General features: G+C 39.3%; 1 protein-coding gene across 1 annotated transcript in view; it reads right to left on the bottom strand.

The window, feature by feature from the left end:
* The window catches only part of sfxn5b (sideroflexin 5b), a gene marked incomplete at both ends in the record, with an annotated part of 33,419 nt that extends 13,280 nt beyond the window's left edge, over nt 1-20,139 (bottom strand). The window contains 11 exons of the mRNA XM_084332548.1: nt 1,506-1,621; nt 5,103-5,193; nt 6,880-6,945; nt 7,256-7,312; nt 7,449-7,502; nt 7,740-7,765; nt 7,859-7,913; nt 8,036-8,062; nt 10,381-10,458; nt 12,061-12,129; nt 20,083-20,139. Coding sequence (XP_084188674.1) covers nt 1,506-1,621; nt 5,103-5,193; nt 6,880-6,945; nt 7,256-7,312; nt 7,449-7,502; nt 7,740-7,765; nt 7,859-7,913; nt 8,036-8,062; nt 10,381-10,458; nt 12,061-12,129; nt 20,083-20,139 — 696 coding nt within the window. The remainder of the gene's footprint in view (nt 1-1,505; nt 1,622-5,102; nt 5,194-6,879; nt 6,946-7,255; nt 7,313-7,448; nt 7,503-7,739; nt 7,766-7,858; nt 7,914-8,035; nt 8,063-10,380; nt 10,459-12,060; nt 12,130-20,082) is intronic.
* Nucleotides 20,140-22,063: the final 1,924 nt, after the last annotated feature.

A 22,063-nucleotide genomic window follows, 5' to 3' on the forward strand; every position in this document is an offset into this window, starting at 1 on the left:
CTATTACACTATTACACACTATTACACTATTACACTATTACACACTATTACACTATTACAGTATTACACACTATTACACTATTACACTATTACACACTATTACACTATTACACACTATTACACTATTACACACTATTACACACTATTACACACTATTACACTATTACAACTATTACACTATTACACACTATTACACTATTACACACTATTACACACTATTACACACTATTACACTATTACACACTATTACACTATTACACACTATTACACTATTACACCGAGTACAATGGCACAATCCGCAAGTCTCTACGACAAACGGTTCAAGAGATACACTGAGGGGGTGTGTTCGCCAGGTCACCCACACTAATAAAGATAGAAATGTATTGTAAACAATATAATGAACTCTGAATATAAGAATATAAGAAAGCAAGCCGTGTAATCAAAGGTACAGGTGAGGATCTGCAATCCAAGCACTGGAATATACAAATGTCATGTATAATTTGTACTTTTACTTAAGTAGAATTTCAATGGACTTTTACCAGAGTACTAATTTATTTGGGTATTTCTACTTTTACTTAAGTAAAGGAACTGTGTACCTCTTCCACCACTGTATAAGCTAGTATCTGGAGTACACTGTAGAAACACCTTATCCTGACTAAGGCCATATTGGTTTATAAGCTAGTATCTGGAGTACACTGTAGAAACACTGTATCCTGACTAAGACCTTATTGGTTTATAAGCTAGTATCTAGAGTACACTGTATAAACACTGTATCCTGACTAAGACCTTATTGGGATATAAGCTAGTATCTGGAGTACACTGTATAAACACTGTATCCTGACTAAGACCTTATTGGGATATAAGCTAGTATCTGGAGTACACTGTATAAACACTGTATCCTGACTAAGACCTTATTGGGATATAAGCTAGTATCTGGAGTACACTGTATAAACACTGTATCCTGACTAAGACCTTATTGGGATATAAGCTAGTATCTGGAGTACACTGTATAAACACTGTATCCTGACTAAGACCTTATTGGGATATAAGCTAGTATCTGGAGTACACTGTATAAACACTGTATCCTGACTAAGACCTTATTGGGATATAAGCTAGTATCTAGAGTACACTGTATAAACACTGTATCCTGACTAAGACCTTATTGGGATATAAGCTAGTATCTGGAGTACACTGTATAAACACTGTATCCTGACTAAGACCTTATTGGGATATAAGCTAGTATCTGGAGTACACTGTATAAACACTGTATCCTGACTAAGACCTTATTGGTTTATAAGCTAGTATCTGGAGTACACTGTATAAACACTGTATCCTGACTAAGACCTTATTGGGATATAAGCTAGTATCTAGAGTACACTGTATAAACACTGTATCCTGACTAAGACCTTATTGGGATATAAACTACAGTAGCATCTGAAGTAGTGTGCGCACACATTGTGGTTTCACCGTATGTTCAGGTGAGGTCCCAGCAGTCCTAGACTCACATGCTTGGCAGCTATTATGGAAGACCCCACCACGTTTCCGTTGCTGTCCAGCACATCGACGCCCTCCGACAGCTCATTGTGCCTCATGAGACCCACGTTGCAAATGTTAGCACAGGCTGTGGACAGGGAGAGAAAAGCGAGCACTTTCAATGGTCTGACATTGTTAATCATTTAGCGAATAGGATCCCCATTGGCTGTTTCGCTAAAGGCACATTCAGTAGACATTGACATAATGTACGCTACAGTAACATTTACAAACATACCGTGTTCGAGCCAATCAGCAATACCAAATGAGTCACGTGACTAAGTTACCCCGGACCTGCGCGACCTGCTGCGCCAAAAGAAGTACAACGGGGCTCTATGGAGAAACCATGGCACTCCCCTGACTAAAAGTAGTTTCAAACGAAAACGTCTGGATGTCATTTAGCCAAATCAGCATGGCTGTGAGTGTGAGTCTTTCACCTTTTACATATCTAGCTTTGGCATGTATTGATTGTTTAGATCGCTAGCATGGCTAACAAATGCAAATATATATATATTTGTATCCACTTTTTCTCCTCATTTTCTATTTTTCTCCCATCCCAATTTCGTGTTGCCAATTCTTCCCTCCCCTGTCTTGAACGTTGCTAGACTATGCCCCCCACTGGTCGGTTGTAGTGAGGATAGAAGCCTTGCATCACGTGTCCCCTCCGGTACACGAGGAGGCAGCCTGTCGCATCTTTTCACCAGACAGCGTGGACTCTCAGTGGCGAGGAGTAACGCGTGGGAGGCTCACACTGCCCCAGATACTGCTGTGCAGGCGTCACCCAACCGACTTGTAGGAGTCGCTGTTCACAACGTCCAATCCCCACCCATCGACTTCCCTCCCGCTGACTCTGCCAAATGAGCCAGTACGACGGCCGGCCCAAGTCGAAGGCAATGCTGAGACTGGGATTCGATACCGGAGTCTCTTGCATTGGTGACGAGCGCAATCTCCGCTACGCCACCCAGCCGCCTACAAATGCAAATATATTGTAGTCTGCCCCGTTGTTCTGACCAGGATTATGTTCCTTTCTGCCTCGGGTCTGCGTATTCGTCATGATGTCGTCGGCGAACAGGTCTAGATACTGTACTGTGGAGCAGACTTCAGTTGTCTTCAGTCAGCTTGTACAGACAGCTTGAACCCACTGTCTTTGCATTGGCTTGTGGCTAAGTAGCCTGGGCTAGTAGCCAGTATGAGGAACAGCATGGACTATGCTAAGAATGAAAGGAATCTTATCAATCAACATCATCATTGGTAATGTAGCAAACAGGGATAGGGTTCCAAAAGTCTGTTCTATCCCTTTAAAAGGGAATATTATAGTACAGAATCATATGTTATTCCTACAGCCCTATCAATATTTGTGTGAACATGAACAACTCTTTCTCAACTCAATATTTGTGTGAACATGAACAAAGTCTTAAAAGTATGATGTCATTGAGATGTAACGAGGAATGGATTAGCATTGTTTCAATTCCCATGAGGATAGTCAGAATATCCAAGCATAAGCTTTACATTAAATGTAAACTTTTTGCCATTTCCCTTTGAAAACGTCAATTTACAGCCCCAAACAAACATAGCACTGTCATTTTGCTCCTGTAGAATCCAGAAGTGCCTGATTGTTTACATACATGCCTCACAGTGTATTTCACATACATCAGAATGGGTTATTCATTATCCATTCATTAGTTGAGTGAAATACCAGAACCACAAGCCTCCCTCAAGCCCACAGATAATATGAAAAGATGTTTCCACAATCTAACACAGGAGAGCTGCTGAGAGATCCAAACCAGTAATGTAGAAAAGTTGAAAAAGTTAATATCTGTGAAAAACACTCACAATATGATATTTCTTCCCATATCGTGGAGTCCTAGATCAGAGTACCTGTAACATCTACTGTACAATAATGGATGTCATCATGAGGTAACTTGACTCGTATTGCCAGACCTATCTCTACTCAGTGCCAGCACAGGAGAACACATTATCATTGCACACTAGGGAGGAAATAATGCCCTGGCTTGTTTGTATTTCTCAAACCAATCACAGTCATCTAGGGTGGTGCTAAGCCCAGAATGCAACTCACAGAATAGCATCAGGGGATGTGTTTTCCATCATAAGAATGTAGCTTGGCAACTAGATTTTGAAAATGGTAAAGAAAAACAGCAAGTGTAAGCGGTGGAGAATTCCAACTGAAATAGCCAATGGGAGGCTTATGTGTGCAGTCAACATATAGTCAGTCAGACTATAAGGTAACTATCACATTTTAAGGCTTGTGCCATACAGAAAAAACATAGAGCGGTTTATAAATAATCAGAATTATAGGATGGCTCTTCACATAAAACACAATAGAGTGACCTTAAAGGACCCTTAATGTTGGAGCGTTCCTTTAAACCAGGGGTCAGCAACCTTTACTATCAAAAGAGCCACTTTTCCCCCACTGAATAAAATGCTCAGGGAGCCGCACAACCTATTTACCCTTAAAATGAAGATAGCACAGTGTATAACGTTTTATATATCCCCAAGCATACCCCACATTTAGCATAAAACACCTGACAATTGCATACCCAAAGTAATTTGCGATTTATTATACTTTATACTTATAGCACACAGTTTGTTGCATTAATGGAATTATAAAGCAACAAAACGAAAAATTTTGACTTTTTATTGCTGTTTTTACCTGTTATAACAAAGGAAAACCTCAAACTCTTATGAAGAGGAGAAAAAATACTGGCTGTGTCTGTAGACCGACTTTGAAATAAAACCCTGAACTATTCAGGTATATTAGGGTCCTTTCCTTATTTGTGGAACATTTATAAAATAAAAAGTAGTCCACTTTGTTGAAGTCAGAGGTTCTATGTAGGATTGTTAGTAACTGTCTAACTGCATATATAACTGTTTCCACTAGAGGGCGCTCTAGGCGGAGCCACTCAAGACACCACCAGGTGGTGAGTATAAATAGAGATGTCTCCTCCTACTCTACCTCTTTCCCCCCAGCCTCTCAGTGAGAGGAGACCTCATGTGCTGCTGCTCATACCATGTGAATGAATAAACCACGCCGCTTAAAGGCTAAAGATAGAAACCATGCCTCTTGACCACATTATTGTCGCCCTATAGCTGAATTAAACCCTCTATTTTCCTCAGACTTTCCTTTTTTTTGGATTTATCCATAGTTAGCTTACTGGGGGGTCGGAAACTCAAGATTAGCCACTTGCAGACGGCAGGGAGAGGCGCGGGGTGTGACGTAATGTAATTTTAGTTGATGAAATATTTTAGTTGACTAAATATTTTAGTTGATGAAATATTATTTCATTTCAGTGTCACAGTATGACATCGATCTCCAAAAAAAAAGTAAAACAAAAAAAGTAAAAAAATAAAAAGAAATATCTTTATTTTTTTTGGGCCAGGGAGCCGCAGCTGATTGGCTAAAGAGCCGCATGCGGCTCCGGAGCCGCAGGTTGCCGACCCCTGCTTTAAACACTATGCAGTATCTACAGTAGATGCAGTATCTACTCTCTTCCACAGTCTATACTGTGTCACGATATTTAACTAGTAAGACAAGCTGTCCTTGGAAAACATACCCACGGCAGGGAAGGGGACAAGTCTCTGTATGATCATTCGGGTGGCAGGGCTCAACCTGTTGGCCTTCTTAATCACTGTGTTCAGTCCCACCTGCAGCACAAGACACAACAGTGATTTAATGACACGTCTAACCTAATAGCGATTTAATGACACGTCTAACCTAACAATGATTTAATGACACAGTTTAACCTAATAGTGATTTAAGGGCGGCTAGGTGGTGTAGTGGGCAAGGCACTCGCCACCAGTGTGGAGACGCTAGGATTCGCGTGTTCGAATCCAGCTCTCCACATTGTTTTCAGTTTAGCTGGTCGTCCGCAGTAATACACATTGGCCGTATTACGGGGAGGGAAAACTGAAGGGTGGGGATCGAACGTTGTGAACAAGCGACTCCTACAAGTCGGTTGGTGCGCCTGCGCAGTAGAATCAGGAAGTGTCGGGGGCAGCGTGAGCCTCCCACGCGTTACTCCTCGACACTGAGAGATCGAGCTGCGCAGGTGAAAAGATGCGACTGCTGTTACCTCAAGTACCGGAGGGGACTTGTGCTATGTATGACTTAGTCCACATTGCAGCCGGCTTGTGGGAGGCAAGAAACAGCGTTTGTGACAGGGGAGGGTTGAATTGGATGATACGAAATTGGGATGGGAGAAAATATAGAAAAATGGGAGAAAAAGTGGATCAAAAAAAAAACCTAATAGTGATTTAATGACACAGTCTAACCTAACAGTGATTTAATGACACGTCTAACCTAACAATGATTTAATGACACAGTTTAACCTAACAGTGATTTAATGACACGTCGAACCTAACAGTGATTTAATGACACGTCTAACCTAATAGTGATTTAATAACACAGTTTAACCTAACAGTGATTTAATGACACGTCTAACCTAACAGTGATTTATTGACACGTCTAACCTAACAGTGATTTAATGACACGTCTAACCTAACAGTGATTTAATGACACAGTTTAACCTAACAGTGATTTAATGACAGTTTAACCTAACAGTGATTTAATGACACAGTTTTACCTAACAGTGATTTAATGACACAGTTTAACCTAACAGTGATTTAATGACACCGTCTAACCTAACAGTGATTTATTGACACCGTCTAACCTAACAGTGATTTAATGACAGTTTAACCTAACAGTGATTTAATGAGAGTTTAACCTAACAGTGATTTAATGACACCGTCTAACCTAACAATGATTTAATTACACGTCTAACCTAACAGTAATTTAATTACACGTCTAACCTAACAGTGATTTATTGACACGTCTAACCTAACAGTGATTTAATGACACGTCTAACCTAACAGTGATTTAATGACAGTTTAACCTAACATTGATTTAATGACAGTTTAACCTAACAGTGATTTAATCACAGTTTAACCTAACAGTGATTTAATGGCACCGTCTAACCTAACAGTGATTTAATGGCACCGTCTAACCTAACAGTAATATCAAGCCAATTTGCAAAGCTGTCTTATAACCTATTAACAAATATTTTAGAAATACTACTATTTCTCCTTCACCTTCAAATATACCTTATATTTCATGTACTGTAGCGTGCATCAGCCTGGTACTACCTACTATAAACTATGCTATGAATTTTGACCATGACCCCACCCTCTTTTCTTGACGCTCCAATCACAACTGTTGCTTTCCTCAGAAGCATCAGAGCTCTGATTAGAGGATCAAGAAAGGACAGGTGAATAGCCACTTAACAACCGTTCAACCACATCTCCATGAGACCTGAGAATATAACCACAACTCACTGCGATGGCAACTGCACTAGTAACAGCTCCCACATAGCCTTGAAGAAACTTGGATGTTGGCGTGGGCTGAAAGAACAAAACAAATGTAATTGTGCAGCCCTATGAATTATGTAAGACACGTTCTTTGTAAAGGCATTACTTCTATTATGGAATAGAAAGCCACCATCTGCCTCAAGTTAACAAGACATTCTGCATATTAATTGCACTGAATAAACAACATCTGTGATGGAGCATCCACGTGGATGTGTCTGCTGTGAAAACAGCACTGTATGGCGAACACTTTGTTTTCCAGATAGCTGTGATTCAGTAACCCCCCCCCCCCCCTTTTCCCGATCAAGTTTTAACATTTTTACAGGCCCTCAATAAACATCCCTACCTTGGTAGCATTGCGGTTGGCGTAGGTCACGCAGGCATTGTGACTCTGGTTCAGCCACTGAAAGAAGCACACAGGCCTGCTTCAGTGATGGTCAGCCAGACTAAATGAATGACACACACCTCCAGGGTGGATGTTTTGACCATGGGCCACAAATGGTATGTATTTTACAATGTGTTCAATATTCACACACTACCTGCCACAGAATGGTAGAGAGCACAGTCTGGTTAGGAAGAAGAAGGCCGATGACCTAGACGAAACCAGGTAATGAGATGTAATTATTTGACAGAATATATCCAATGCTGCTGGTTCCATCTATTTCCAAACAAGGTTTATAAATGAGCGTGTTACTGGAATGGCTGTATCAAATGGACAGCTACATACAACTTCAAAAGTTGCAGTTGTATGTAGCATAGTCAACTTCAGAGGTTGAATATTGTGTACACAAAATATATGAAATGATGTTTCTTTTGTGTGTAGGACTCACAATCGGTGTTCCAAATGGTACATAACCTGCATAGTGTAAAAATAATAGTCAGTGTAAAAATGACAATGAAAAGGAAAAAAGTGAAATAAAAAGGTAGGGATCTTCATCTGGCGTCGTACCTGACATTCGGAATGGCATGAAGATCTTCTCTCCTGTGTCAGGATGAATGATGGCCTGCACGCACACACATCATGACATCATCATCATCATGCTGACAGGAGATTAGGGAGAATGTATTGAATGTATGGAATCACAATTAACCAAGGTTGAACTCTGACCCCCTCCAAACCACTTACCTGCTTGACCTTCTGGGCTTCCCATAGCTGCAGAAGTAAACAGCACAACTGAACTTAAGGAAGGTGGCTGTTGTTTGTTGTGTCGACATTTTACATTGTAGATTAACATCTATGACTTAATCATTGTTATTCACTGAGTGACCACAGAAACATTTTCAGTTTTATACACGGTTGAAAAGACGGTGTCTATTACAGAGTTTTTATATTGTCTTTATTATTTATATAATCAATATCAATCTGTTATCAATATCAATCTATTATTAATTGTTCTATTGAATAGCAAGTGTCACCAAGCCATGTTTTTGACAAAAATGTCCTTCAAAGTTACACATGCAGTAATGCACTTGTATAAGGTCATCGTAAAGTTAAGTACCACCAAATACACAGTGCTTTCGGAAAGTATTCAGCCCTCTTCTTCTTATCGTATTAAGCTAGACACCACAGAAAATTCAAAAACATCGGCCATGTCATGCAGGCTCACAGGAAAAGGAGGTAAATTATGTTCCATAAGTTGTAAATACGTACATTTTGACGTGGGAAAAAGTGGGCATGTACATTTTCGAAGAGGGCGCTTAACCTCTGAACCTAAACCTAAAGATGTCTGAATGAAAAGGGGTTCAATGGAACCATAAGCTTGAGATGTGTTGAATGAGATATTATTACATGTCATTTACAGTCATGCCCAATTCATGCTAATCCGGTGTGGTTTTGGGCCAATACAATGCAGTGTTTTGCATGCAGTACAAATATGTTCTTTTTGGAATTTCTGTATTTCAATTTTAATAAACAAACTTTAACAAACTTAAGAAAAAAAGGAAAACATTTTACTTACTAACACTATGCTACTATTCTTATACTACTACCTATCTTGCTAATATGTCTATTATACTACTGAGGGATTTGGGGTGCTTTTTCAATGTATGTGATGTATAGATTGGGGGGACCACAGCTAAAATGGTAGATCGAAAGGTGCATGGAAGACGGTGATAGAACGGTGACCAGTGGATTGAATACACTGCCAGCGAGGGTGTTTTGTTTTGCATTCCTTGGAAGAACACAGATAAGAGCGAGTGTACTGTAGGCCCAGAGCGAGGGAGAGGGGTGACCTCTTTAATGCAACAGTAGAGAAACGTTTTGAAGTGTGTGTAAAGGTTAAACGCGGTTGTCATGACAGCGCGTCGCCTGACAACCGGAAGAGGGGCGGGGCTATCGTTTCTATGACGAAGATCCTATAAAGCTGACAGTGGTTTCCGGGTAGGGCAGACTAAAATCTGGCTGAGACTAAGAGGGAAGAAACCAGGAGAGACTCTCCCTCTCCTCTTATCACAGAGGGGGGGGGGGGGGAATGCCACATCATCAGTAGCTTCGGCTACCACGAGGATGGTCTTGGCTAACGAACAGGCCTGACCACTGTTGGACTGAGAGACAGAGGGACAATAGACTGGACTGAAAGATCATTAGATAGACGAACACACCGAAAGATCATTAGAATAGACTCTTCAAGAACGATACAATTTGATAACATCTGACAACATCTGATTATGAGGTTCTGTTTATAGCAATAAAACAACGCTTTTCCTCATAAGGTATCTCACGGTGTCGAAGTGTCGAATTCTTACGGAGGTGGAGAATTAGTATGGTTTATGGATTGCACTAACGGGGGAGATAAGGATCTTATCTGCCAGTATCGGAGACGTCAGGACCATTAAAATGACACAACGCAGAGGAATTGGATGGAGAGCCAACCAGACGAAGACGTGATACTAGCCAGTTTGATCAGGATCTTACACTACTATGCACTCAGAGTGTAACACTCAAGTTTGATACTATTTGACGAACAATGAACCCTTAGCTGCCAGAGATGTACCCCTCCTGGTGACATGTTGTTCACAATCTGTAAGTCGCTTTGGAAAAAAGCGTCAGCTAAATGACTCAATTGTAAATTGTAAATCATTATGGGGTATTGTGTAGATTGATGGCAAAAATGCATTTAATCTAATCCTATTTAAATTAAGTCTAATTTAAGACAATGTGGAAAGTGAAGGGGCTGAATACTTTCTGAAGGCAAGGCACTGAACATTGTTTAAAGTATCTATAAAATGTAGAGATTATAAATAAGATATGTAAAATAGGACACAGAAAAAAACACAGACATAAATGAACATTTTGATGAAAAATATGACTATTTTGCAAATTAACCATTGTGACTTCTGACTGAAAATGATAGAACGTGTCATCTTTTTTTGTGCAGGGCACATTAGCAGAGGCTAGTTATGGGTTGTGACAACAGGGCTAATCTAGGGCATCTATTCTCCAGTGTCCTCGCCTCTGACGGTCTAGCTCACCTGATGGTCTGACACTCCAGGTGGAAGTGTGCCATGTTTAAAATCATCCAGGATTTGAACACACTCTGTCAGTCGTCTCTGCACAGAGAGACAAGAGGTTTATTTAGCTGAATAAGAGAATAAAAGTAAAGGCTTGACAATGTTGTATCACGCTGGCAGCAAACAGACACGAGACTTGAGGTAACACTTAAAGGTTGAATCTGTAATGTCGTCAAACAGTGAATTCTAGGCAAAAGACCCCTCTTGGTATTGCACTTTGTTTAATTATTTTTGTTTTGGTCTGATGTGTGGGTTGAATTTGGATGTGTCGGTTGCTAACTTGCTACTGTTATATATATTATATTTTAAATATATAGCCCTATATATTATAGCTATTCATGGTGCAATGGTACAGCTCATTAGCCACAGTTGTCATTTAATGATAATCACCGATTGATTGCAATCACCTGTTGTTTGCGACCAAGATGTCTGCGATCGAATACTATGAATATAATAACTTATCATACTGTGAATTTCTCCAGACCTCTCGTGGCCAAAGGTGTGTCCAACAATAGCAGCCCCTCCCCTACACCCACTCAAATCTGACCTACATAACAGTCCAAAAAAGAAAAAGTTAAAAGTAAACACAGTGGTTGTTGGATTGAAGTCAGCTTGATACAGCGACTAATGCTGTATGTGAGGATGTGAGTGTGTGCATATGACTGGGGAGGGATGTTCTTTCTATGCTTTAGTTATGTATTCTCCAAATTGTATGTGGATTTGCACTTTTCTTGTATTATTGTCGTATTCCTGCGCAGCTATATTTGATTTCCCTTGCATATCAAATGTGTCATAGAAATCCAATTTGATTGGACTTGACAGGAAATTATGAGGATTTTAATTGTTTTTGCTGTGTTGGGGTTAGGGTTATATAAATGGCACATTTAGACCTATAGGGTAACAAAATAAAATAGAATAAAATCAGGATTGGAACTTTAATTAAAGGGATAGTTGTGCTTTTTGGAACCCCAGCCCTATTTCTTTCTTACCAACGATGATGTTGCTCTGCACATTCCTACACAGAGCTGTCTCTACGCCTGTACGTCACAGCCTGCTAAACAGCTCTGCCCAAGAGAGCCACAATCTGTACCAAATCCAGATATCCACGACCAAATTACTTTGAAAGGAAATGCGGCTATAACTTTGAATTGGGTGCATACAGAGTATCACAAATAAGCAAAAATTAAACTTGTCAGGACATTTATGAGTTATGCTGTGCTGTAGTTATCAGCACTCATGAAACTCATTGAAATCTACTGTGTGTGTACTGTGGAGTAAATTTCAGTGAGCCTCAGTCAGCTTGTACAGACAGGAGCTTGTCCCCATTGACTTTGCAATGGTTTGTGGCTAACTAGCCAGAGCTAGTATGAGGAACAGCATGGATTATGCTGAGAAAGGACTCTACTAATCAACATCATCATTGATAAATAAGAAATAGGCCCAGGGTTCCAAAAATCTGAACTATTATAAACTTGTGTAATTATTCAGGTAGAAAGCTGTCGTTTAACCAGGATATTGATATAGGGCACTGTGATTTATTATACATGCCATAGTTGTACTTCAAAATGTGTTTACTTAAAATTCATGCTTTACATTTAAGATATACTCTCATTAAAATATGTTTTGAACAGAAAACCTTACCTCAGACACAAAAAGGGTGCTAGGGTTAATGATGTCAACAAAGTGTCTCAGCCGACCAAGGAATGAACCCTGGAATAGAGAAAGCACATTGTTAATACTTGAAGGTGCTATAGGTAACATTCAGCCACTAGATGTGGCACTATGGATGTGGCACTAGAGCACCAGCATGTGTCTTGAGGTGGAGTAGTGAGTTCAGAGTGGACTCTGAGTCCTTAATGTCTTGGGGCAGTGAGTTCAGAGTGGACTCTGAGTCCTTAAAGGGGAACTATTTTACTATTTCTTTCACTATTTGGGCACAATTCCTGTGAGTCTATGTTTTTTTTTTTTTTTAATTCATTGTTTTGTATTTCTAATCAAGTACTCAAAAACAGCATTTCTCTACCTCAAGATCTCGAGCCGTTTTGACGCTGGGCTCCAACCACTGTGTGGCCTGGTGCCTGAGTTGCCACATTATTATGCAGCTGAGACATCTCTGACATCACAGATCAGCACATTTTCAGATGACTCAGTTCAGTGAGGGTGAATATTGTGAGAGGAGAATTGGAAGAATGCGCCAATATGAGAATTAGAGACATAGATCCTATTAATATAAGTCCATATAGCTAGGAAACAATGCTAAACACTGAAAAAGGCCATTGATAAGATAGTTCCCCTTTAACGTCTTGGGGCAGTGAGTTCAGAGTGGACTCTGAGTCCTTAATGTCTTGGGGCAGTGAGTTCCAGAGCTGATGAAACATGGTAATAGCAAAACATCCTTTGTAAATGGGTAACTCTCACACAATTAATATAAGTGAGAGAGAAACATGGAATGAAGATAACTTTAAAGGGGAATCAGTGGCTCAGGAGGTAAAGCGGTCGTCTGGTAATCTGAAGGTTCCCGGTTCGATTCCGGCTCCTCCCGGCAGCGTGTCCAAGTGTCCTTGAGCTAGACACTTAACCCCTAAATGCTCCAGATGAGCAGGTTGGCACCATGCATGGGTGAATGTGAGGCATAAGTTGTAAAGTACTTTGGATAAAAGAGCTATATAAATGCAGTCCAAAGGGGCAGTTCACACAAAATAATAAAAAAGAAACACACATATTTTCCCCTTACTGCTATCTATATTCATCCTGATCGTTTCGGTGGGATTCGCTTAGTTTTGGAGATATCTGCCATAGAGATATCTGCCATCACTCCAATATAATAGAGCTGAATGGCACTCAGTTTGTAGAGCTCAAAGCACCAAAATATACATTTGATATTTCCAGAAATCATGACCTGTTACTCAAGATAATCCACATACCTTGTTGTGAGCAGTTTCATGTATGAACTATTTTCTACCAAACTACACCCTCCATAGTGAATGGGGGTGTACTTGGTAGAAAATAGTTCCTACATGAAATTGGTCACAGCAAGGTCTGTGGATCGGGAAAAGAAAAATTAAAAAAAAAATCGAACCCTAACTAACCTTACTGTCATGCACTTGTCCTAATAAACTAACCTACACTGCACTCAACAATTTGATGAACATTGTTACTCAGCTGATAGCTGAGTTGTGCCCTTCCTGATGACTTGTCGTACAGTCAGAACTTGTAAGTCACTTTGGATAAAAGCGTCAGCTAAATGACTAAATGTAAATGTAAATGTGAATGGATTGTCTTGAGTAACAGGTCATGATTTCTGGAAAGAGACATTGCTTTTGAGAATGGAATTTTTGGTTTGAGTGTTATTGAGAGTTAATGAGTTTGAATGTATCCAATATGAAGAAACTGACTCCCTGTTTTTTTTTTGTATTTGAATATGGCCATGATGTCATTAGGGACACTGCATCCTTGTGTTGTGTTAATTAGGTAATTCCAAAAATAATAGGTAATAGGTAATTCCAAAAATAGGGACTGCTACCTTATCATTTCATTGAGCTGTAATAGGGAGGTGTAGTCTGACATCACTGGTTGTTCCACCCGTATAGGGATTTATCATTGGGGAAATGGATTATCGGCTATTGTAACAATTCTGCCACATGAACATTGGCAAGCTTTCCATTTTTGCACAAAATGAGTTCCCTTCTACCACTAACATTATTGTTTAAGCATTTTTGGTTGAAATAAAGGTAGTTATAAGGTTTTTTTTAACGTTAATATGACCTAGCTAAACGTACTAGACGTTAGCAATGTCTACTGTCGTGAACCATTTTAAATTGGGACATGTAGAGGAGTTTCGGGAATGAGTAAAATGTGCAGGTCCTCTTCTCAGACCTGTGGGGCAAGCACTGCACACGCATCATGCCGGCTAGCAAGCTAGCTAGCTACAACTTTACAAGCTCAAAAACCTTATAACTACTACTACTGTCGTGTCCATAAGTTCCCTGGCAGAATACTTTGTTTGTGAGGACAAAGGTATACAAAGAGGAGAGAACCATTTTAAATCGGGGCATGTTAGGAGTTTCGGGAATGCCGGCTAGCAAGCTAGCTAGCTACTAACGTCATGTAAAAAACAATAACGTTATAAACTATACACAATATGTACAACGAAACAATGATTTACATTAGTATTTACAGTGATTTAATATGCAGCGAAATAACGTTATACGATTTAAATTATAAATACAAATATGGTAACGTGGTTGTGGCTTTTGCAAATAGTGCTTTAGAGATAAATGGCTATGATCACCAGAGCACTAGTGTTGGGTGAAACAGATACTAGTAGCCACAGATTCAGGGTCAGTTATTTTCCCATTGTACGAATTGTTAAGCTTATGGAATGTAAGGGAAATCTGATCCTAGGTCTGTGACTACAGGCAGGAGGCTACACTGTGGTGACGACAGTCAGCAGCGCCAAATAGCAGTGTAGTTTCCCAGCGAACGAAAACATAAACGTTGTTATTTTGCTACCTTTACGATTAATTGCGAATATTTTCATGTTGAGCTATAGATTGTGGATAAATACGCACCGAAAGGTACACCATGCCAACGTTAATGCTTTATTTATCTAAAACGAGTCGATTTAGAAATGGTCAATGGGGAAATACATTAACACTTTCCGTGCCACTCACGAGATAACTCGTGTTTTTTTATAGGTGGTTGAAAGCCACTCACGAGATTTCTCTGAATTTTTTTATTTTTTTTTAGCGATCTGAAATCATATTGCATCACCCGAGCCTACCCGAGTATAGCCGAGCGGCGCCGGCGATCATTGTGGAAAAAAGCGCCCCCTGTCGTCTCCCAGATGACATAAGTGATTTTGGAATGGACTCAATGAAAATGAATGGGGAAAAAAATCCGGTACTCCACATTTTCCAGTCCACTGATCCAGCCGGGGTTACCACAGTTCATTCTGGAACCTCAGATCCCCGCTGATCATGGAGTTCTACTGTATCGCGTTGGATCCATACACTTATCGATTTTTTCGAATGGTGATCAGGAATTGGAATATACCAGTTGGATACCATCTGATGTCAGGTAAGGACTCTATGTTATCAGTGTTAGGATAATCAGAGTAAGTTTGATGAAGTTATAAGCTGTTTTGTGAAATGTCCGCTTTCGGTTTCACTGTAAAAGTCAGAGAGGAAATCAACGGGGCGATTATCCGTGCGCGGCTCGAATGTGCTTGCGTGCACGTATAATATTGATCATCTAGCGTTTATTTGAAAACGATTCATAAAAAGGCTGACGAATATCAACGTTGTGGAATATTCCAGTAAAAGGCGATTTTCATAGAATGCTCCAGAATGGGCTGTTTTTTATCTGAAAACGGGTGCTTTTCTAAATGCTCTGAAACGGAAACGACGCGATAAAAAAACAATCTGCCTTGACAGCACTGACTGGAAAATAGTCTTTGATAATGCGATGGGCAGATTAGACACATAGCCATAATTTAAAACATAGATTAGGCGATATTAACGTTAACATTGGCGCCGATGGTGGCATTCAGCGGGTAAAAAGGAAAACCCGGCGTGGCGCTCAAAGTGTTAAGTGGAACAGAGGGTGGAACAGGAAAAAACGAAAATTATGTAACCACTACACCTCCCTATTAACAAGACACAAGGATTCAATGTCCCTGATGACATCACCAGTGGCCATATTCAAAAAAAAATCTCTCAATAATTGTCAAACAAAATGAATGTGTTCAAAACTGTTTACACTTTTTGCGCGTGAGATTATGTGCAAAATAAATCAGCATTGTTTTTTGGTGAAGTGCCCCTTTAGTAAAAGATCAATGAATCTATTAAAATATGACAATAAAACAGCATGCTATCTTCTACTACAGCCTCTGTTACTGTAGTATCTAGCTTTGAAGCTAACGTTTATTCACTCGGTAGGTAGTGAATAAGAATTCACATCATGAGTAGTATACCCCAAATGTCTAAAGAACAAAATATTTAATAAGAAGAAGAAGAAGAAGAAGAAGAAGAAGAAGAAGAAGAAGAAGAAGAAGAAGAAGAAGAAGAAGAAGAAGAAGAAGAAGAAGAAGAAGAAGAAGAAGAAGAAGAAGAAGAAGAAGAAGAAGAAGAAGAAGAAGAAGAAGAAGAAGAAGACATATAAAACATGTTTCATGTTTGTATATATAATATCAACATATATCAACAATTGTATCTAGGGGACAAAATAAGAGTTCAGATTCATCGAAACACCCACTGAAGACATGTTTTGAGAAAAGGAAATTAGTTGGGCTGCCTTTACAAAACAGAGTTTTCAAAGTCGTTCAGCATTTTCACCACTCAGGCTTGTATTCTCTCTTCCCTTCGCCGTCTAGAAGGGAATGCCAACACTGTGTGCCACTGCCAACAGTTTGAAAGGGCCTGATGGCTTTGCATGCCAAGAGCCTCTTTGGCAAACCAGATGGGCTACAAACATGGCAGCTTCAATCAGATCCCTCCGAGCCATTTGATCACTTATGAAGGACCGAACAACACGAGGGACGGACAGCGGAATGCACCCAATTGAATTTGTCCCGTCGGGCACCGAGTCCTAATTGAAATCACAAGAGGCAAACCGGCAGCCCTCTCGGAGTGCGGAGGGGATGGAGAAGGAATCTCCGGCTCAGCCACCATGCGTTCATGTTCTACGTCTTCGCTGCTGACAGAGCAGACCATGTGTGCTGCAGTGCAGACCCAGATAGAGAAGACTGCTTTAATTATGCATGTGCTCGGGCTCTCCAGAGAATACACAACAAGGCATGCAGAGATGCAGAGCAGCAGCGCAGAGCCACTGATAGAGATGCATGCTGATTCAAGGGCCAGTCTAATTTGAACAGCTTTGATGCAAGAAACTGTATTGCTCCAAATAAGGTATTCCTTTATTTATAAAGGCTAAAGGCTCTATCACTGAAAGTACTGTCGGAATTCTATCAATAATAAATCGCCATGCCATAAAGACATCTAAAATCAAAATTAGTTCTAAATTAGTTACTATTGCAAGGTGGTTATAGCAAAAACAGTCACATGAACCAATGTAGCCTTGTCACACCATTGTAGCCTTGTTGGTGGGTGTAAATAAGCTATTATTAGGTGTCTGGGGAACCGTGTAATATCCTGTGTGGATTTCTATCATTAGTTATGTGTGAGAGGAAAGGCTGTTTCCGAATCCAAGGATATATAAGTCGCTTATCTCTACTTTTGGTGTTTTGTTATTGCTTTTTCCATAAACTCCAGCATGCATTCTGATGAGACAAGTGCTGACATTATGTTGCAGTAATAGATCCAACATCTGAGTAACTTATTTCCAAAAGCCGCCTATGGACTTTGTTCTGCGCAATAGCATCAAGTAAATAATTTCCTATTCCCTGTTGTACTATTACATATATAATTTAGAATAAGTTGTCATGTGTAGCTCAATGCCATTGGGTATACTGATTGGTAGTGTATGGCACTTGGCAGAATTAAACCACCACACAGTGGTGCAGTGGTGGTCCCATGCGGTACCACGCCATCCCACCACTTTTCTGAGCAGAAGTATGCGCAGTCGCGCGCACACAAAAATGCGTTCACAATTTTCACTCGGCTCGTCGTCCGTATTTAGATAGATAGAATAGATAGATCTTTATTTGTCATTGTTGGTACAACGAAAATTTGTTAGGAACATCACCACTGGCATACAAAAGTTTAAGTACCGGTCCTCAGCTATCACCTAGTCTTTGCATAAGAATAGCATAGCAATAGGATAACAAAGAACGAGAAGTGCAAAACCAAAATACAAGCCCTGTACCAATTGATTGCTTGAGCTGTGGAACCAAATGGTCCCGACTGGAAGGATGAGACATTTCTTAATTTAAGTTGTGCTTCAGAAGGAAACTGTCCTTAAGTTACATTGTTAATTTAGTTTGTATCTACTTTTCTAGTTTAAGTTAATTCAATTAAAGAAATTGTAACTACAATTACATTTAAAACATTGTTTGTTTTTCCACTATATCTGTTGACATTATAATTTCTTTATATATTGAAGGCTACATCCTGCTACCTTTTTCAGCTTCTCTATTTCAAGGCAATATTTACAAAAACTAAACTAAAACTAGTAATTTCCTATACAAACATCTTTCCTACTATTTATGCATAATACTCATTCTAATCATAATGCTGGTCGGAGCTGTTCTGTGCGCACACGAGGGAACATTTATGGGCGTGCACGTGGCGTCATCCCAGCGTGATTTTATTCCGTAGCCTATGTTTACGAAGACGCTCTCTGATTGGCTGCGTACAGCGAAGACCCTCTCTGATTGGTTTAGCGCCGAAGGGTCTCTTCCGCCTTGTACATTATATTCACTGCTTCAAAGTGGTTATGCTTTGGCCCTCTTTCGAAGTGGGTTATGCTTAGAGTTAGGGTTAAGGTTAGGGTTAGGGTTAGGGAACAACATTGTTGTTGAATATGCGGAAGAGACCCTTCGGCGCTAAACCAATCAGAGAGGGTCTTCGCTGTACACGGCTAGCCAATCAGAGAGCGTCTTCGCAAACATAGGCTACGGGAAAAAATCATGCGTCATCCCCACCATCCCACCACTTCTGATATTACCACTGCACCCCTGACCACACATACTGAATAAATAAATCGTTCCATTGAAAAGCACTTTGAGTAGCTACTTGTATTAGAAAAGCACTATAAATGCAATTATTATTATTATTATTATTATTATTATTATTATTATTATTATTATTATTATTATTATTATTATTATTATTATTATTATTATTATAATACGATTTAAGAACACCAATAGTGAACTGGAAAGCATCTTCAGGTTTGAATCGTATTTACAATGAGCCCCAACATTTAGCTGACGTGAAGGTACGTTATCTCTCAGAGATGGCCACTAATTGACTTCTAACTAAGGGTGTAAAATGTATGGCAATGCTGCCTGTATATGTGGACAGGCAGCCTATTAATCATTCATATCCACAGGGTTTACTCGGATTTGTTGCTTTTCCTAGTGGACATCGAAATGCAGGCTATCCTAACGAACTTGACCTATTCAGTGTAGAAAAGATGGTTATCGTAAGAACGGAGATATTTAATTGCACATCACTTTGCAAACTACAGGTTTCGACCTACTATGAAATAGAAACACCACACAGTATATTAATAAATAATAACACCCAACGTAAAATGATTAACCGAACAAAAGTACAAAAGCGCATTCGCGCACACATTCGTGGAGAAAAGCAGGAATGTGATGTTCTCACTTTGCTTTGTAATAAAGACAAACAAACGTTACTCCCAAAGAAAACGCAGAGATGCACATTATGGTGTCTCTGAATGCCAATTCAGAAGAGATGATCGTGGAAAGATGATCATTTGAAAACAAACTCAAATATAATATCATCACATCGAGCAGTTTATATAATCACTCGAAAGTTATTTGTAGGTTGTGATGTGTATAAAAAAAAAAAAAAAAAAAGGACAAGAGCATCAACGGCAACTTTCGCTACAACAACTATATCAGCATCCAGCTCGGATGCTGGCGAGCCGGAGGACTACTGTAGCCTACTGTAGCGGAGGATGTTGTTACCACCACAAAATGATAACAAATGCGATTGATTAAAAGTTAATTACCTGGTCATATCTTGGTCTTCCGAGCTGGAAAGCGGGACACGCTGCAGATTCCGCCATGACACCAAAGTATTTATTTATTATTAATGAACCCGAATCATGTATTTTCAAGTATGCGAACTAACACTCAATGTGAAACTAGTGAAGCAATCGCTACGTCTGTTACTTGGTTGGGACGTGTAGTCTCTGTGACGCGTTCACTTGCACTGGGAAAGTTGAACCACATGACTACACACCAGTGACACCACCACCCAAATAATCAATACACTGGAAGTCGTTGCATAACTGGTCGTTTATTGATAGATTCGGGAGAGATGTGCTGCAGATAGATGCGCACGTTTGCGCAACGTTGACCTCAAATTGACCCAAAGACAAGTAAGACTAGTATTCTGAGGTAGCCTAATGGTACAGCCTCTGCACTGATGAATGGTTTAGTGTTTGCTTTCCAAATGCATCTGCATTATGTGAAAGACTTAATCATGAAACAAACATGTTTATAAACCCCACAAATAAAACTTTTTTTTTAATACAATTTGTAGCCTACTGTAGAGCTGTATCATTAGGCCTCCACCAAGCCGGGAGATTTTGCTCCATATTTATTATCCTGATTAATAATTATCTAGATTATTATGCTGATTCATCTATGCATTGATACATTCCTGCAGTGATCAAGTTGCCAGGGCAATATAGCCTAAAGATGTTTTCTTTTGATAGAAGGGCTGATCTTTTGATCACTGGACTGGATTGTGAAATCTACTGGCTATAGTGAAACTAGTCCAGCTATTGATTTTAAGCTATTATATAACATGTGTCTAATGAACAGACCATACCTTTACAATATTGTATAATTCAAGGAAATAGGAAAGATACATCATCATGCAAAAATATATTTGAATCTGATAAAGCAATATGATCAAAGTATAAACGGCAGGATGGATCCATGCTGTAACCACAGGTTCCCATGCCTTTTCATTGTGCAAAGGCACCTGCTGTACATAAACAGTAGGCTGTAATGTAAAGTATACAGTGCCCTCCAGTGGAGAGAAAGCAGTGCTGCTACAGCATAGGCTACCATGTACATACTTCCTATAATACTACATTAGTTCTCTGTACACAGTGGCCATAATAAGAAGCGCAACTGCTTTCATTTGATCTTTATTCCTCTTTTATGTTCTTATGTAATTACAGCATTTTGGTCATGTGAAGCGTTTACATTAGCTACAGTATTGCATCTAGGTACTGTATTACATAATACAATAGTGTGACCTAAAGCAATGCATACAACAGCAACAACATAATATGACAGAACTAACAGAACATTCCTTCACGCCCATCGTTTAAACACAGCTCCTAGCATCCGTACCCTTCTTCAAGAATGTGTTGCTATTTTCTGTCTTCATCATTTCTATTTACAAATGATAACTATGAAACAAGTGTAGTTAAATTCTGTCCTGGCCTCCAATCTGAAATAAGTATTTAAAGAACACAATGTTCAAATAAAACAACAACCTTTAAGCAGAAAACAAGACGTTGTCCTCTTTGTGTAAATAAGAGATGTAAGCTTTTGCTTATACAGCGTTGTTAATGAAGACACCGTTTTCTTTTCCTACTACATACTACACGTATACATCTTTTACATTGCAGTATTTTCAGTTATTTTTCTTCTTTGCCAGTTTCTTCTTCAAGGTCTATTTCAAAATATAAAATCATCTCAAGTTCGCCCGACTGGTACTATATATATATATATATATATATATATATATATATATATATATATATATATATATATATATATATATATATATATATATATATATATATATATATATATATATATATATATATATATATATATATATATATCATAGAATTATTTAAGACCCACAACAAGTGTCACGGTAGTTTGATGGTATTTTCAGTTTTACTATGGTACTAGCCACTGTATAAATAATTGACCATGTTATTGTCATGGTAAAAGTCTGTA

This window comes from Notolepis coatsorum (genome assembly GCF_963971535.1).
Source record: "Notolepis coatsorum genome assembly, chromosome: 16".
NCBI classification, from domain to species: domain Eukaryota; kingdom Metazoa; phylum Chordata; class Actinopteri; order Aulopiformes; family Paralepididae; genus Notolepis; species Notolepis coatsorum.